At 41.1% G+C, this 19,217-nt stretch overlaps 1 protein-coding gene across 4 annotated transcripts; it reads right to left on the reverse strand.

The window, feature by feature from the left end:
- Positions 1 to 8,680: 8,680 nt before the first annotated feature.
- LOC139539855 (interleukin-34-like) lies at positions 8,681 to 18,302 on the reverse strand. Of its 4 annotated transcripts, none has more exons than XM_071343197.1 (7): positions 18,122 to 18,302; positions 16,381 to 16,518; positions 14,183 to 14,286; positions 12,325 to 12,402; positions 11,905 to 12,087; positions 11,642 to 11,804; positions 8,681 to 10,923 (listed from the first exon to the last, which is right to left on the reverse strand). In XM_071343197.1, exons 2-7 carry the CDS (start codon positions 16,418 to 16,420, stop codon positions 10,868 to 10,870), a joined length of 624 nt encoding a protein of 207 aa, XP_071199298.1. In that variant the 5' UTR covers positions 16,421 to 16,518; positions 18,122 to 18,302; the 3' UTR covers positions 8,681 to 10,867. The 4 variants fall into 4 exon arrangements, with proteins under 4 accessions (XP_071199298.1, XP_071199295.1, XP_071199296.1 ...); XM_071343194.1 differs by lacking the exon at positions 18,122 to 18,302 and adding an exon at positions 17,948 to 18,096; XM_071343195.1 differs by lacking the exon at positions 18,122 to 18,302 and adding an exon at positions 17,722 to 18,091.
- Between the last annotated feature and the right edge of the window lie 915 nt (positions 18,303 to 19,217).

Consider the following 19,217-nt stretch of genomic DNA (forward strand, 5'->3'; position numbering starts at 1 on the left):
AAAAAAACATAGAATTCACAGGAGTATAACAAAATCATTAAACAGCAAATTAAAAACATTGACAGGTCAAGGAATCAGCCTCAAAATCTTTCATCAATGATTTAAAAATGTCAATTGGGACAAGTATTTTGTAATGCGTTCCAAGCCGATGGCACAGAGTACATAAAAGCCCTTTAACCAAATTCAGTTTGGACATTTGGAACAGTTAGCAGGATAAAGTATTGCGAACGAAGAGAGTACCCACCACATTTCTGAACAATAAAAATGCCAAAATAAAATGGTAGTAACCCCATAATGGCTTTGTAAAGAAAAGTATACCTGTGACTGAGCCTACGATTAACTAGAGAAGGCCAGCCAACCCTGGAATATAAAGTGCAGTGGTGCGTAAAGATTTTGCAGTTTAAAATAAATCTCAATGCTCCATAGTAAAGGGTGTCAATTGATCTCAAACACTGAGCGGAAACATTCATATATAAAATATCACCACAGTCTAGTAAAGGAATAAATGTAGCTGATACTAGCCTCCTTTTGGCTTCAAAAGAAAAACAGGCCTTATTCCTAAAATAAAATCCCAACTGCAATTTAAAAGAGAGGCTGTCATCAATTCAAATGTCAAGATATGAGATTACAGCCTCAATCTCATTGCCCTGACACATAATAATAGGTGATAAAAGGTATATTTCTTGCTTTAGAAAACACCATTAGTTTAGCTTTGTCAGCATTGAGGATACACTTTAATTGACACAAGGTATGTTGAACAGTATAAAAAGCAGTTTGCAAGTTCTGGATAGCTTTTGTGAGAGATGAGGCACAACAATATATAATGTATCATCAACATAAAAGTAAAGTTGTGCATTTTGCACATTTTTGTCTAAATTATTTATATAAATAGTAAATAAAAGGGGACCAAGTACAGAGCCCTAGGGCACACCATGACAGACATTTTTAATTTAACACCCGACTCATCCCAAACCATCTCAATTTTGTTGAGGTCGTGGGATTGTGGAGGCCAGGTCATCTGATGCAGCACTCCATCACTCTCATTCTTGGTAAAATAGCCCTTACACAGCCTGGAGGTGTGTTGGGTCATTGTCCTGTTGAAAAACAAATGATAGTCCCACTAAGCCTAAACCAGATGGGATGGCGTATCGCTGCAGAGTGCTGTGGTAGCCATACTGGTTAATTGTGCCTTGAATTCTAAATAAATCACCGACAGCGTCACCAGCAAAGCACCCCCACAACATAACACCTCCTCCTCCATGCTTTATGGTGGGAAATGCACATACGGAGATCATCCGTTCACCCACACCGCATCTCACAAAGACACGGCGGTTGGAACCAAAAATCTCCAATTTGGGCTCCAGACGAAATAACAAACTTTCACCGGTCTGATGTCCATTGCTCGTGTTTCTTGGCCCAAGCAAGTCTTTTCTTCTTATTGGTGTCCTTAGGTAGTGGTTTCTTTGCAGTTTCCTCTGAACAGTTGATGTTGAGATGTGTCTGTTACTTGAACTCTGTGAAGCATTTATTTGGGCTGCAATTTCTGAGACCAGTAATTCAAATTAACTTATCCTCTGCAGCAGAGCTAACTCTGGGTCTTCCATTCCTGTGGCGGTCCTCATGAGAGCCAGTTTCATCATAGCGCTTGGTGGTTTTTGCGACTGCACTTGAAGAAACTTTTAAAGTTCTTGAAATGTTCCGTATTGATGTCACGAACATCGTCAGGGAAATGACCGGACCAAGGTGCAGTGTGGTGAGCGTACATTTTATTTTAATGTTATAAATGTCGCCAACAAAAACAAGAAACAACAAAAACTAACGTGAAGCTGACTAGGGCTGTACAGGCCACTAACACAGACAACTATCCACAACTAAGGTGAAAAAACAGGCTGCCTAAGTATGATTCCCAATCAGAGACAACGATAGACAGCTGTCCCTGATTGAGAACCATACCCGGCCAAAACATAGAAACAGAAAACATAGAAATAAAGAAACTAGAATGCCCACCCTAGTCACAGTTAACTGACCTTCATGTCTTAAAGTAATGATGGACTGTCATTTCTCTTTGCTTATTTGAGCTATTCTTGCCATAATATGGACTTGATATTTTACCAAATAGGGCTATCTTCTGTATAGCCCCCTACCTTGTCACAACACAACTAATTGTCTCAAACGCATTAAGAAGGAAAGAAATTCCACAAATTAACTTTGAACAAGCCACACCTGTTAATTGAAATGCATCCCAGGTGACAACCTCATGAAGCTGGTTGAGAGAATGACAAGAGTGTGCAAAGCTGTCATTAAGGCAAAGGGTGGCTATTTGAAGAATCTCAAATATAAAATATATTTTGATTTGTTTAACACTTTTTTGGTTACTACATGATTCCATACGTGTTATTTAATTGTTTTGATGTCTTCAATGTAGAAAATAGTAAAAATTAAGAAAAACCCTTGAATGAGTAGGTGTTCTAAAATTTTGGACCGGTAGTGTACATACCTCAATTACCTCAACTAACCTGTGCCCCTGCACATTGACTCTGTACCGGTACCCCCTGTATATAGACTCGCTATTGTTATTTTACTGCTGCTCTTTAATTATTGGTGACTTTTATTTCTTATTCCTATTTCTTTTAGGTATTTCTTTTTTTAAACTGCATTGTTGGTTAAGGGCTTGTAAGTAAGCATTTCACTGTAAGGTCTACACCTTTTGTATTTGGCACGTGACAAATAAAATTTGATTTGATTAAAGGGGCTATGCTCACTTCAAGGCAAGTAACACTGAAACATGCATGAGAGCATCAGCTGTTCCGGACGACTTGGTGATCACGCTCTCCGCAGCCGATGTGAGTAAGACCTTTAAACAGGTCAAGCTTCACAAGGCCGCAGGGCCAGACGGATTACCAGGACGTGTACTCCGAGCATGCGCTAACCAACTGGCAAGTATCTTCACTGACATTTTCAACCGCTCCCTGTCTGAGTCTGTAATACCAACATGTTTCAAGCAGACCACCATAGTCCCTGTGTCCAAGAAAACTAAGGTAACCTGCCTAAATGACTACTGACCCGTAGCACTCACGTCTGTAGCCATGAAGTGCTTTGAAAGGCTGATCATGGCTCACATCAACACCATTATCACAGAAAACCAAGACCCACTCCATTTTGCATACCGCCGTAAATGATACACAGATGATGCCATCTCTATTACACTCCACACTGCCCTTTCCCACCTGGACAAAAATAACACCTATGTGAAAATGCTATTCATTGACTACAGCTCAGCGTTCAACACCATAGTGCCATTAAAGCTCATCACTAAGCTGAGGACCCTGGGACTAACACGTCCCTCTGCAACTGGATCCTGGACTTCCTGACGGGTCGCCCCCAGGTGGTAAGGGTAGGTAACAACACATGCGCCATGCTGATCCTCAACATGGGGGCTTCAGGGGTGTGTGCTCAGTCCCCTCCTCTACTCCCTGTTCACACTGACTGCGCGTCCAAGCACAACTCCAACACCATCATTACGTTTGCCGATGACTAAACAGTGGTAGGCCTGATCACCGACAACGACGAAACAGCCTATAGGGAGGAGGTCAGAGAACTGGCTGTGTGGTGCCAGGACAACAACCTCTCCTTCAAAGTGATCAAGACAAAGGAGATGATTGTGGACTACAGGAAAAGGAGGACCGAGCACGCTCCCATTCTCATCGATGGGGCTGTAGTGGAGCAGGTTGAGAGCTTCAAGTTCCTTGGTGTCCACATCACTAACAAACTAACATGGTACAAGCACACCAAGACAGTCGTGAAGAGGGAACGACAAAACCTATTCCCCCTCAGGAGACTGAAAAGATTTGGCATGGGTCCTCAGATTCTCACCATCGAGAGCATCCTGACCGATTAGCTCACTGCATGGTATGGCAACTGCTCAGGCTCTGACCCCAATGCACTACAGATGTTAGTCTGTACGGCCCAGACTGGGGCCAAGCTTCCTTTCATCCAGTACCTCTATACCAGGTGGTGTCAGAGGAAGGACCTAAAAATTGTCAAAGACTCCAGCCACCCTAGTCATAGGCTGTTCTCTTCCCTCATGGCAAGAGGTACCAGAGCGCCAAGTCTAGGTCCAAGAGGCTTCTAAACAGCTTCTACCCCCAAGCCATGAGACTCCTGAACATCTAATCAAATGCCCCCCCCCCCCCCCATATTTTACACTGCTGCTACTCTGTTATTATCTATGCACAGTCACTTTATTAACTGCACCTACATGTATATATTACCTCAATTACCTCGACTAACCTGTGCCCCCGCACATTGACTCTTTACCAGTACCCCCTGTATATAGCCTCGCTACTGTTATTTTACTGCTGCTCTTATTTGTTACTTTTATTTCTTAGTCTTATATTTTTGGGGTATTTTTTTTTTAACTGCATTGTTGGTTAAGGGCTTGTAAGTAAGCATTTCACTGTAAGATCTATACAATTGGATTTGATTTGATTAAAGGGACACATATTAGAGTGGACTGGGGACATGGTTGCATCGTGTCCTGCAGAATGCAAGTTTAAAGTCCAACTGAAGTTTAATCATCCTTTCCAGAACAACTTACAGGAGGGATCAGTGGAAAATGTTTCATTTCAACCTAAAATAATAAAAAGCCCGATTTACCTACCATGTAGGAGTCTTATTTTCAAGAATCAAATTAATTTATTCTGAATATTTGGTATTTTATTAGAATCCCCATTAGCTGTTGCGAAAGAAGCAGCTACTCTTCCTGTGTTCCACACAAAACATGACATAATACAGAACATGAATAAACAAGAACAGCTCCAGGACAGAACTACATACATTTAAACAGCACACATAGCCTACATATCAATATATACAGACAAAATATCTAGGTCAAATAGGGGAGAGGCGCTGTGCCGTGAGATGTTGCTTTATCTGTTTTTTTAAACCAGGTCTGCTGTTCATTAGAGCAATTTGAGATGGAAGGGAGTTCCATGCAATAATGGCTCTATATAATACTGTACGCTTTCTTGAATTTGTTCTGGATGGAGTAAGTGTGTGTGTCAGAGTTGTGTGTAAGTTGACTATGCAAACAATTTGGAATTTTCAACACATTCATGTTTCTAAGAAAAATAAGAAGTGGTGTAATCAGTCTCTCCTCATCTCCTAGCCAAGAGAGACTGGCATGCATAGTATTTATACTGAACAAAAATATAAGCATAACATGTAAAGTGTTGGTCCCATGTTTCATAAGGTGAAATAAAAGATCCCAGAAATTTTACATACGCACAAAAGGCTTATTACTCTAAATTTTTTTGCACACATTTATTTACATCCCTGTCAGTGAGCATTTATACTTTGCCCTGATAATCCACCTACCTGACAGGTGTGGCATATCAAGAAGCTGATTTAAACAGCATGATCATTACACAGATGCACCTTGTGTTTTGTCACACAACACAATGACACAGATGTCTCAAGTTTTGAGCAAGCATGCAATTGGCATGCTGACTGCAGGAATGTCCACCAGCGCTGTTACCAGATAATTGAATGTTCATTTCTTTACCATAAGCCGCCTTCAATGTCGTTTTTGAGAATTTGGCAGTACGTCCAACTGGCCTTACAACCGCAGACTATGTGTAACCACGCCAACCCAGGACCTCCACATCTGGCATATTTACCTGCGGAATCATCTGAGACCAGCCACCTGGACAGTTGATGAAACTGGGGAGTGTTTCTGTCTGTAATAAAGTCTGTAACGTCTGTAATGTAAAAAACTCCTCATAATTGGCTGGGCCTGGCTCCCCAGTGGGTGGGCCTGGTGCCCAACTGGGTGGGCCTATGCCCTGCACCCCTGCCCAGTCATGTGAAATCCATAGATTACGGCCTAATTTATTTATTTAAATTAACGGATTTCCTTATATGAACTGTAACTCAGTAAAATCATTGAAACTTTAGCTTGTTGCATTTACATTCTTGTTCAATATACATCATATTAGCCTTGTGATTATAATGAAGAGCAAGATGTGCTGCTCTGTTCTGGGCCAGCTGCAGCTTAACTAGGTCTTTCTTTGCAGCACTTGACGACATGGCTAGACAGTAATCAAGATAAGACAATACTAGAGCCTGCAGGACTTGCATTTTGGAATGTGGTGTCAAAAAAGCACAGTGTCTCTTTATTATGGGCAGACCTCTCCCCATCTTTACAACCATTGAATCTATATGTTTTGACCATGACAGTTTACAGTCTAAGGTAACACCAAGTAATTTAGTCACCTCAACTTGTTCAACAGCCACACCATTCATTACCAGATTCAACTGAGGTCTAGAGCTTAGGGAATGATTTGTACCAACTACAATGCTCTTAGTTTTAGATGTTCAGGGCCAGTTTGTTACTGGCCAACCATTCCAAAACTGACTGCAACTCCTTGTTGAGGGTTTCAGTGACTTCATAAGCTGTGGTTGCTGACGTGTATATAGTTGAGTTATCAGCATACATGGACACACAGGCTTTATTTAATGCCAGTGGCAGGTCATTGGGGAGGCAGGGTAGCCTAGTGGTAAGAGCGTTGGACTAGTAACTGAACGGTTGTAAGATCGAATCCCCGAGCGGATCGAATCTGTCGTTCTGCCCCTGAACAAGGCAGTTAACCCACTGTTCCTAGGCTGTCATTGAAAATAACAATTTGTTCTTAACTGACTTGCCTAGTTAAATAAAAAAATTGGTAAAAGTAGAGGCCCTAGAGAGCTGCCCTGTGGTACACCACACCCTACATTTTTGACATTAGATAGGCTTCCATTAAAAAAAAAACTCTGAGTTCTATTAGATAGATAGCTCTGAATCCACAATATGGCAGAGGTTGAAAAGCAATAAAACATATATTTTCTCAACAATAGGTTATGGTCAATAATATCAAAGGCTACACTGAAATCTAACAGTACAGCTCCCACAATCTTCTTCTTATCAATTTATTTCAACCAATCATCAATCATTTGTGTCAGTGCAGTACATGTTGGGTGCCTTTAGAAGAATGCTGAAAGTCTGTTGTCAATTTGTTTGAAGAGAAATAGCATTGTATTTGGTCAAACACCATTTTTTCCAACAGTTTGCTAAGAGCTGGCAGCAAGCTGATATGTATGCTGTTATTACCAATAAAGGCCGTTTTACCACTCCTGGGTAGCAGAATGACTTTGGCTTCCCTCCAGGCTTGAGGACAAACACCTTCCTTAAATATATGACAGATAGGAGTGGCCATAGAGTCAGCTAGCATCCTCAGTAGCTATCCATCTAAGTTGTCAAAGCCAGGAGGTTTGTCATTATTGATCGATAACAATAATTTTTTCACCTCTCCTACACTAACATTATAAAATGTTAACTTACAATGCTTGTCTTTCATTGTTTGTTTTTGTATGCATGAATACAATGTCTCACTGTTCCTTTAGACATAATTTGCCTAAATTTGCACACTTTGCCAATTGAGAAATTATGTAACTAAACTCAACACAAAGAAGAAGAAACTATTATGAAGTCAATATCAAAAGAAAAGCTGCATTATTGTCACGAATCCCGCCGAAGATGGTGCCTCTTCCCGTTCTGGCGGCGCTCGGCGGTCGTCATCGCCGGCCTACTAGCTGCCACCGATCCCCTTTTCTGTTTCATTTAGTTGTGTCTGATTTGTTGCACCTGTTTCGTGTTTAGGTTTGATTGTGGGCTATTTAAACCCAGTTGGCCCGCCGACTTTTGTGCGGGCTTGTTTTTCTGTTTGTGGTGTTTCGTTTATTCTTGTGGTGTCTGTTCCTGTTCAGTTTAGTCCTATTTGTTTGGACTGGGACTTTACGCGCCCTTGTGTGTGTGGCGTGACCGTCTCTCTGGTTATTTGGAATATTAAATCCACGTCTTTTGAACTACCCTGCTCTCTGCGCCTGACTCCTTCACTGAACACTTTTGAAATCCTGACAATTATCTAACTACAGTTGACAAACAAATGGCCTACCAAACATCAGAAATTAGAATATGGCCTACCAAATATCAGAAATTATTAGCAGAAAGTTGTCTAAATTATGGGTGAAAGTAGCCAGTTTGGAGTATCAGCAAAATAAATTATTATGGAATTATGGTGGATTGAACTGCGTAGATAACTTACTTTTGAAGTGATTTGTTTGACAATCAGAAGAAAACATCACACAACACCCATGATATGCGAAACTGAGCCTGTGCAGACACCGCTAAAAACAGCAGCAAACGGGATTAGATGTTTACATGCCACAGTATCCTGTCTAAAATCAGCAAATCCCAAGCATCTTATCCGAGTTTCTCATAACTGGGATACAAACCTTTTCGGGTCATTGTAAACAGGATATGATGTTTATATGTCAACTCAAAAACAGAATACTTTAACAGGATATTGGTGGACATGTAAACCTGACTATTGAGATAAAATGTGCAGTGCTCAGTGGGAATAACTTTATGCAGTGGAGTTTTGCAATGTTTCTAATTAACTGAAATTGATCCAATGTTCTTTTTTAAATACATGGCCCAATCATAGCTATGTAGGAGACATTAAACTTATTTTTAAACATAAAAAAGAGAACACAATGTCCAGATGGTCAATGGCATGTATTTTTCACAATGGTTGTCACATATTATATTAATAGCTTTCCAAATAAATAACTTGACACTGTCTTGTGTATATAAAAACTCTTTATTTTAATGTAACCATACAAGGAATGCAGCATGTCCCAACTCTCAACATGTTGAACCTGTGAATAGATTGCACAAATAGCTTTTTTTCAGCATCAATAAGCAGTGACAAAACCATGAGTGGCTAGACATTGTTGGAATTCACTGACAAAGCCTGCAAGTCAGCAAAATATCTTAAATCAATTATAAAAACATAGAACAAAGAAATATCATAATGGCCCAAACGTCAAACACATTCACTATAATATTAACGCAACATGTAAAGTGTTGGTCCCATGTTACATGAGCTGAATTAAAAGATCCCATACATTTTCCATACGCACAAAAAGCTTATTTCTCTCAGATTTTGTGCACAAATTTGTTTACCTCCCTGTTAGTGAGCATTTCTCCTTTTCCCTGAAAATCCATCCACCTGACAGGTGTGGCATATCAAGAAGCTGATTAAACAGCATGGTCATTACACAGGTGCACCTTGTGGTGGGGACAATAAAAGGTGAGTGTGCAATTGACATACTGACTGCAAGAATGTGCACCAGAGCTGTAGCCAGAGAATTTAATGTTAATTTCTCTACCATAAGCCACCTCCAACGTCATTTTAGAGAATTTGGCAGTATGTCCAACTGGCCTCACAACCGCAGACCACGTGTATGGCGTTGTGTGGGCGAGCGGTTTGCTGATGTTAAAGTTGTGAACTGAGTGCCCCATGGTGGCGGTGGGATTAGGGTATGGGCTGGCATAAAATACGGACAATGAACACAATTGCATTTTATCTATGGCAATTTGAATGCACAGAGATCCCGTGACGAGATCCTGAGACCCATTGTCGTGCTATTCACCCGCTGCCATCATCTCATGTTTCAGCATGATAATGCACTGCCCCATGTCGCAAGGATCTGTACACAATTCCTGGAAGCTGAAAATGACCCAGTTATTCCATGTTGCATGTTGCGTTTATATTTTTGTTCAGTATATGCCATTTAGCGGACGCTTTTATCCAAAGTGACTTACAGTCATGCGTGCATACATTTTAAGTATGGGTGGTCCTGGGAATCAAACCCACTATCCTGACATAGCAAGCGCCATGCTCTAAAAACTGAGCAAAAGAAGACGACACAGTCTTGAAAGTAGCTATGTTTGTGTTCTGTTCTTATTTTTGAATATATTGGCAACAGTTGCTAATACCTGTCACCAACAAGTGTTCCCAGATTGCAAAAAAAGGTATAGAAATGCCATACTCTGTAGCTCTCTGCTTGAGCATAGCCACCTGCGCTATACCATACAACTGTCTAAACACATGTAGAAACCACAATCAAAACACAGAACATAAACATCAGCAGACAATATATTATAAGTACACATATGAAAACTATAAAATATCTCTTTCAAAGTACTATACAACATAGGAGGCAAAGAATGATAAGTAAACAAAACTGTAGGCAAGCTGTGACAATAACAGTGAGTGGATAAAGCTGCAAAGTCCACAGGGAATGTATTTACTGTGGCATCCATAGCAACAGATGAAGTTTGGGTTGCATACCGTTGTTAATAGTTTTCAGGGCATATTGTTGGTGCAACAGCATCAGAACTTCACACGGGAGGGTTATGACATACAGATCAACTGCAACATTGGACATACAATGAGTGTACAAAACATTATGAACACCTGCTCTTTCCATGACATAGACTGAACAGGTGAATCCAGGTGAAAGCTATGATCCCTTATCGATGTCACGTGTTAGCTAAACCCACTTCAATTAGTGTAGATGAAGGGGAGGAGACAGGTTAAAGAATGATTAAGTCTTGAGACAATTGAGACATTGATTGTATATGTGTGCCATTCAGAGTGTGAATGGACAAGACAAAATATTTAAGTGCCTTTGAACAGGGTATGGTGGTAGGTGCCAGGTGCACCGGTTTGTGTCAAGAACTATAACGCTGCTGGGTTTTTCACGCTCAACAGTTTCTTGTGTGTATCAAGAATGGTTCACCACTCAAAGGACATCCAGCCAACTTGACACAACTGTGGGAGGCATTGGAGTCAACAAGTTCTAACGAATTGAGGCTGTTCTGAGGGCAAAAATGGGTGGGGTGCAACTAAATATTAAAAAGGTGTACTTAATGTTTTTTACACTCAGTGTATATTTGCAGTGTTTGGAAATAGCGTCCTCCTCAGGTTTCCTGTAGTTGTCTCTTTCTGCCCTTCCGCCAGTGAAGAGTGCTACAATCTGAAGTAAGAAAATAGTTTAAGTGACTGAGATCAATCATCTTAAAATCATGTCTAAATATTTCTGATAAAAGCATACCAACTATTTTGAATGATCAGTGACACTTCATTAAACGTTTATGGGCCTGCTTTGAACTTCCTAGCCATGAAGTAAGCACTAAACCAATCCAACATGTGTGTTACAACGTTGTTGCTGTTTTTTCTTCTAATGATTTTTTATATTCATGACTCATGTTCTGCACGAGTGCTTTATACTCCTTCATGCCTTACGTTTTCCATATGTAAGGCCTTCTATTAAATTGTTAACAGATGTGCTCTAACCTCAACAACTCTACTGATCTCTCTGTAAAACAAGGAACAAATATACCTTAAGAGGTGCTGATGCAATTAACCTGTGTGGTTAAAAGTGAATGATACAGTCATGTGTTAACCTATATAGGATGTGTATGGGCTAACAGGAGATATCAACAGGCCTGTCCAAGTCCCTCTCCTTTTAAGGCAGAGACCTCATGGGTACCTGTGGCACAGACAACTATCTCTCTTTAAACAGTGTTGAATAAGAACAACTTAGTGACTAAAGACACTGAAGAGATACAATTGACACAACATGCCAAACCAGTTGAGTAGGTTTGTGTTCCTGGGGAAAATGCCAACATAGAGAGGTTAGGGTAGAGGTAAGAGAAGACAGGAAATATAATAAGGGAATGAAGTGCACTCACACTCTTGCTCTCCATCTTCACTGGGAAAGCAGTTTTTGAAGAGACAGTGCAGTGTCCTATAGCAGTTATCCAACAGGGATTTGGGGGTCACGAACCTCCACCCTTTTGAGTTGGGCTCCTTCACTCGATTGTAGATCTCCTCTATTCGCTCTGGGGGCTCTCTCTGAGAGATAAACATTCAGTACATGACCATTATGAGTTACGTTTGTCCACAGAGAGATGAGCAGAGCAGTGACAGTGACACTATAGCCAGTCTTACACACCTCATCACTCTGTGGTGGGAACACCTGCTGGATCTTCCTGAAGAGATCTTCCAGATCGGAGGTGTACTTGTAGGAGGGATGTCTCTCTGGCAGGACCCTCAAGATCCTCTTCAACACCTCCTGGTTGACCAACAGCCACACATCCTGCAGGTCCCCCTCCTCCAGATCCACCACCCTCGCCCTCTGGAGGGACACAGAAAAGAGATAAAGTGACTGTAGTGGGGAGCGGGATAGGAGGAGGAACAGCTAGAGATGTATAGAGTGATAAGAGTGAAGGTTGAAGATAAAGGAAGGAGAATAAGGAAGCAAAGTAGACAAAGGGTGAGTGAGTGGATGGTATGATATGTTGATTTTTCATATGACTAAACAAGTTAGAAGAGTGATAATGATAAGGGTTAGGAAACAAAGGGAGGGACTCACCAGCCTGCTGATGTTGCAGAGTTTGAAGACCTCTTCATAGTGAACTCTGATGGTGTAATTAATGGGGAAATTGTGCTTCTGTTAAAGACAGGAAAGATTTTGGTGTCAGATTGTGTTTGTACAAAGAAATACCACCTTTCTTTTCCACATCTTTTCCACATTCCCCATACAGTGGGGAGAACAAGTATTTGATACACTGCCGATTTTGCAGGTTTTCCTACTTACAAAGCATGTAGAGGTCTGTCATTTTTATCATGGGTACACTTCAACTGTGAGAGACGGATTCTAAAACAAAAATCCAGAAAATCAAATTGTATGATTTTAAAGTAATTAATTTGCATTTTATTGCATGACATAAGTATTTGATCACCTACCAACCAGTAAGAATTCCGGCTCTCACAGACCTGTTAGTTTTTCTTTAAGAAGCCCTCCTGTTCTCCACTCATTACCTGTATTAACTGCACCTGTTTGAACTCGTTACCTGTCCACACACTCAATCAAACAGACTCCAACCTCTCCACAATGGCCAAGACCAGAGAGCTGTGTAAGGACATCAGGGATAAAATTGTAGACCTGCACAAGGCTGGGATGGGCTACAGGACAATAGGCAAGCAGCTTGGTGAGAAGGCAACAACTGTTGGCGCAATTATTAGAAAATGGAAGAAGTTCAAGATGACGGTCAATCACCCTCGGTCTGGGGCTCCATGCAAGATCTCACCTCGTGGGGCATCAATGATCATGAGGAAGGTGAGGGATCAGCCCAGAACTACACGGCAGGACCTGGTCAATGACCTGAAGAGAGCTGGGACCACAGTCTCAAAGAAAACCATTAGTAACACACTATGCCGTCATGGATGATTAAAATCCTGCAGCGCACGCAAGGTCCCCCTGCTCAAGCCAGCGCATGTCCAGGCCCATCTGAAGTTTGCCAATGACCATCTGGATGATCCAGAGGAGGAATGGGAGAAGGTCATGTGGTCTGATGAAACAAAAATAGAGCTTTTTGGTCTAAACTCCACTTGCCGTGTTTGGAGGAAGAAGAAAGATGAGTACAACCCCAAGAACACCATCCCAACCGTGAAGCATGGAGGTGGAAACATCATTCTTTGGGGATGCTTTTCTGCAAAGGGGACAGGACGACTGCACCGTATTGAGGGGAGGATGGATGGGGTCATGTATCGCGAGATCTTGGCCAACAACCTCCTTCCCTCAGTAAGAGCATTGAAGATGGGTCATGGCTGGGTCTTCCAGCATGACAACGACCCGAAACACACAGCCAGGGCAACTAAGGAGTGGCTCCGTAAGAAGCATCTCAAGGTCCTGGAGTGGCCTAGCCAGTCTCCAGACCTGAACCCAATAGAAAATCTTTGGAGGGAGCTGAAAGTCCGTATTGCCCAGCGACAGCCCCGAAACCTGAAGGATCTGGAGAAGGTCTGTATGGAGGAGTGGGCCAAAATCCCTGCTGCAGTGTGTGCAAACCTGGTCAAGAACTACAGGAAACGTATGATCTCTGTAATTGCAAACAAAGGTTTCTGTACCAAATATTAAGTTCTGCTTTTCTAATGTATCAAATACTAATGTCATGCAATAAAATGCAAATTAATTACTTAAAAATCATACAATGTGATTTTCTGGATTTTTGTTTTAGATTCCGTCTCTCACAGTTGAAGTGTACCTATGATAAAAATTACAGACCTCTACATGCTTTGTAAGTAGGAAAACCTGCAAAATCGGCAGTGTATCAAATACTTGTTCTCCCCACTGTATCAACTTTCAATAGTCTTCCCTAATGTGTGTCTAATTTCATTCATATTCCAAACTTGCAAGTCACTGTCTTGATATCTTGAACCATTCTTACAAAGTTACGTCTTCTGTCGGTGAGTTTTGTTCTCAACGTCTTCAACGACGTGCACTGGGCCAATGTTGTTGGTGTCATCAAAACCGGTATTACCCACATCAAACCTACAGGGGGCACAACATACATATCATATAATACAGGGCTCTCCAACACTGTTCCTGGATAGCTACAAAAGTATTTTTCTCTGCTCATCCCGGAGTAATAAAGGCCTAGTGCACTAATTTTGTTTTATTTTAAAAATATTTGTTTTTACCACCACCATTGAAGTGGTATAATGGTGTGAGAATTGAACTCAGATGAGTAAAGACATTGAGACATCTCTCACAGTGCAAAGACAGACCATCGCTCCTAGCTAGACCTCTGTGGCTAGCTGGCTAATGTGATAAAATTAATTACACTGAAATATGACCTCCTCTTTCCATCAGACTCATTATCTCACTGAGAATCCACCAATCTAAGGGAGAGCCCCATCTGAGCCAGATTATAATACTGAGTAAACACCTTAATTTTCACACAATAATCTCCTCTAAAACTCTTCACCATAATCAATGATGTACACTCTTAGAAAAATGGGTTCAAAAAGGGTTCTTCGGCTGTCCCCATAGGAGAACACTTTTTGGTTCCAGGTAGAACCCTTTTGGGTTCAAGGTATAATAACCCTTTGGGGTTCCGTGTAGAACCCTCTGTGGAAAGGGTTATACGTGAAACCCAAAAGGGTTCTACCTAGTACCAAAAAAGGTTCTACAAAGTGTTACCTTATGGGGACAGCCAAAGAACCCTTTTAGGTTCTAGATAGCAACTTTTGTAGTGGTAAGAAAAAGCCTGTCGCAGTGGGGAAAAAAGTAGCGCTGCCTATACTTTCAATGCATTTTTCTGCAGAAGGTGGGTAAACTGTTGGGCAAAAAGAAAAGGTGGGTAAACTGTTGGGCAAAAAGAAAAGGTGGGTAAACTGTTGGGCAAAAAGAAAAGGTGGGTAAACTGTTGGGCAAAAAGAAAAGGTGGGTAAACTGTTGGGCTAAAAGAAAAGGTGGGTAAACTGTTGGGCAAAAGAAAAGTTGGTAAACTCCATTATACCACTGACCATAATCTGCATGTGGTCAAGGGCAGGAGACATCCAATACACAGTCACGGTCAGCAGAACATTCTTGCTATTATGTTTGTGAACACAGGATTGTTCGGTTTGGTCCTGTGGTCTAAACTCAGATTGAGACAGTAGTGCCTATTTTGACGAAAGGGTATTTTTTTCTCAGGAGTAACTAGCTCTGACTGTACATAGCCAGGGGCAGAATGAGTGGTGGCATGCAGTCCAAAGCCAGTCTGTTGTTGATCACTGTGTGGTTAGATACTGTGGGCCAGGGCTTGGATGCAGACGGCTGTATAGAGACTCAGAGTCAGCAAAGTCTCCAAGACCTCACAACACACTTCACAAAGCACTAGGAATATGCCTCACCACACAATCTGTATACACCAAACAAGTCCATGTACAGTCAGGAGCTCAAACATCAGATATTCATATACCTCACTCACCCCACCTCCCCTCTATTGTCTTCAATAATTATACCTTCTTCCTATCTTTCTTTTACTCCTGTATGTGTGTCTCTCTCTCTGTTACAGGACGTGGTTAGATACAAAGATACCAAGATTTAACTGCTATCTTTTTTTTTGCAACAGAAACCGGACCTACGCAATAACTTTTTTTGGGGGGGGTTTCTCTATCTGAGATAGGAAATACCCATAGATGTTCTCTACTGTCTCTCTCCTTTGAAACTTTCTAGCTTGAGCTCTTTGCAATATACATTGTTTGTCAGTGATGATTTAATGGTAATAGTTCTTCAGTTTACAGAGAGCACTATCATCTCTTAAATCTTAATTAGATTTAGCACTCTCACTCTCCAAAGACAAACTGGGGCTCAGTTGCTGAACGTGCGCATGGTACAAACAATTCTCAATGGTCTCCACTGACAGATGTACTTCCTCACACTATTAAGGGCCTCTTAGCTTTAAACTTATAAGTGGTTGATGTGATGAGGTCTCACCCAGCCCATTGCAACAAAAGCATAACTTATTAATGAAACCAGAAATAACATCCATGATGTTGGAAGCTAGATTATTTCCCAACAATATGTCAAGAAGACGCTAGCCTTTGGCTTGATACGTAATTCTTCACACATGAACATACACCACAGCACTTCTCTTACCGAATAGCCCACCCAGGAGCCAGGCTGTTGGCCGGCCCATACTCCAACTGAGGTCCCTGTCTAAACACGCTGGAGGCCTCCGACTCAGAGCCCACACTGTTCCAGAGCACCACCAGGCCCTTTTCGCTCCTTGTTAGCCTGTAACAGCAACACAGAGAGGCATTTTTAGACATTTCAACATTCACTTTCTTCATTGGTATTAATTTGATTTTTTCTGAATAGCTACAAACACTGTACCCTTGTCAGGTTGAAAGAACAGAGAAAACATAAGAAACCCCACACTGCTCTTGCTAGTATCACTGCTCTTTATTACGCTTTATGTATCAGCCTCGAGGCCTTCCTCAGAGATTTTGAGGTTGAACGGACAGGAAATAAGCAATGTACAGTTTAAGCTGATATTTCATGGCAGACACAAGTGTGTACATCTAGGGCACCAACCACTTTATGTCAAAAGGAGACATGGGTCATTAGCTGAGTTTGAACTTTAAAGTACTGCATTGCCAAAACCAGTGCATAAAGAACTCCACTCTAGTAATGACTTTCCCTCACTTAACCAGGAATTATTACAATAAATGTCTGTAAATGCTCTGCCATCTTTGTCAATTAAATAATAATTCGAATAATGTATCTATAACGCACATTCACTTGCAGTAAGGCCAATATAATACGGTTATTACAGACTTATAAATACAACGTTGTTAAGTAAGATTAATATATCAGTGATACAATCTATGAATAATTCATTTGCAATCTAGAGAGACCGTCATCAAGTTCAAATTTGGGTCTGTGTACACCGAATGTGAATGATGTGATTATTCATTCACATGTGAATTTCCATGATCAGTTTCCCCCCACCAAAATATGGAAAATTATAAAATTGTTATCAAGAAAATTAATCACACATCATAGCTGTAATTTATAGAAAGGTGGAGGACAGTGCCAAAATAAATGACACATGTCTGGACACACATGGTACTGTATATAACAATAAAATGCATAGCATAATATCGTCAGCATACACTGGCAAATAACAACGCAACACGCCTCTAAAGAATGAGGGCAAATGTTACATTCTCTATCCAATGGATGGATGGATCCCAGGAGTCTTTATTATATATCCATATAGCCTACAATATCAAAAGAGCACCTTCGGGTTTCCAGCGTCAATATTCCGTAATAGCCTGCTAGTCCTATTTATTATCTTTTAATAACAATATGTATGACTGTATAACAAAAGTGGGCAGCGCAGCAGCCTATGAAGCGCAGCAGTTCCAATATTTGCGCAAAGCGTTACAAATTCGAATTCAATATTCAAACTTGCACAATCACACCTGTAACAACCTGAAACCCGTCACTTCAACACTCCAGTATCTTCAGAATAAGCCGCAGCAGCAACGATCAAAAGCACACATGCCCCACACAAATGATTTACAAGTCTGGGAAACAACGCATGCGTTAATCCGGTCAGTGACATTGGCACGATGTGTCGTCTTCAACAGATTATCTGAGTGTGGCAACACCCAGAACAAAACCCCGTCTCAGACCAAAGCGAATTTTGGAAAATAACCTCTCTTTCTTGCCCTCTTTGGCCCCCAGCTCTCCAAAATGTGAAAATATTAATTGCGAATCTGTTCGTCTCCAGCAGCAGCTCCGAATGAGGGCAGAGCCTGTTAAAAAAACATGCTTCTACAGGCCCAGATGTCACGGGTTTTTACTTTCACTTTCCAACCAATGCACCTACCTCTCCGAAATAATGCTATCTCATCCCTGACCAGACTGCCCTCTGAAACACATTCTTTGCGTTTAATAATTGTAGGTGAGGACAGGACTCCACGTTAGTGTCCATATAGGTTTACAACTTTTAGCATGTGCTCAAAAGTCACTGGTCCAGGCATGTATGCGATGTATTCACAATCACATCATTGCATGACATTCACACATCACTGTCTCGCATCTCTCTCTCTCTGGCCACCCCTCAGAGGCTGGTTCCTCTCTAGGTGTCATCCTAGGTTCCCGCATTTCTCGGGAGTTTTTACTAGCCCCAGAGCTTCTTCATCTGCGTTGCTTGCTCTTTGGAGTATTAGGCTGGGTTTCTGTATAAGCACTTTGTGACAACTGCTGATGTAAAAGGGCTTTATAAATACAACTCTAGGTCATCTGTGTGGCCAGCATACACCGTCATTTAAAAAAAATAGTTGTTTCAACTAAAATATTATTAAGTAACTGGTTCCACAGCTTTGTTTGTTTACTCAACTTTTCAGTCAAAGTATTACCTGAACTTAAAGGGATACTTTGCCATTTTGGCAATGATGCCATTCATCTACTTCCCCAGAGTCAGATGATACAATTCTTATGTCTATGTGTCCAGTATGAAGGAATTTAGAGGTTGTCTCACGAGTCAATGCTAACTAGCGTTGATGCAATGAATGGAAGTCTATGGGCATCTACTAGCATTCCAAACTTAGCTCTAACATGAAGAAATGTAGGAAAGAACATAGGCAAAAATGTAGTCAATTTAAAATTATGTGTTTGCTCAAATTGTCTGATATGTTCATTCACGTATAAATTATTATTTTGGCATCTAGTTACACACACACAGTTACACACACACACTAGTTACACACACACAGTTACACACACACACTAGTTACACACACAAACACAGAGCTTTTAACATACAATGTTTTCCATTTCCAATTTACATATTTGAATTCCGAGCCTTTACTTGGTACTTTGTTGAAGCACCTTTGGCAGCGATTACAGCCTTGATTCTTCTTGGGTATGACGCTACAAGCATGACACACTTGTATTTGGGGAGTTTCTCCCATTCTTCTCTG

This window comes from Salvelinus alpinus, chromosome 15, assembly GCF_045679555.1.
Source record: "Salvelinus alpinus chromosome 15, SLU_Salpinus.1, whole genome shotgun sequence".
NCBI classification, from domain to species: Eukaryota; Metazoa; Chordata; class Actinopteri; order Salmoniformes; family Salmonidae; genus Salvelinus; species Salvelinus alpinus.

Coding starts and splice junctions, on each gene's coding strand:
- LOC139539855 (XM_071343197.1), bottom strand. CDS start 16,420: ATGGGCCGGCCAACAGCCTGGCTCCTGGGTGGGCTATTCG. Junction 14,287..16,380: donor GCTCCTGGGTGGGCTATTCG/GTAAGAGAAGTG, acceptor TGCCCCCTGTAG/GTTTGATGTGGGTAATACCG. Junction 12,403..14,182: donor CCGACAGAAGACGTAACTTT/GTAAGAATGGTT, acceptor TGTCTTTAACAG/AAGCACAATTTCCCCATTAA.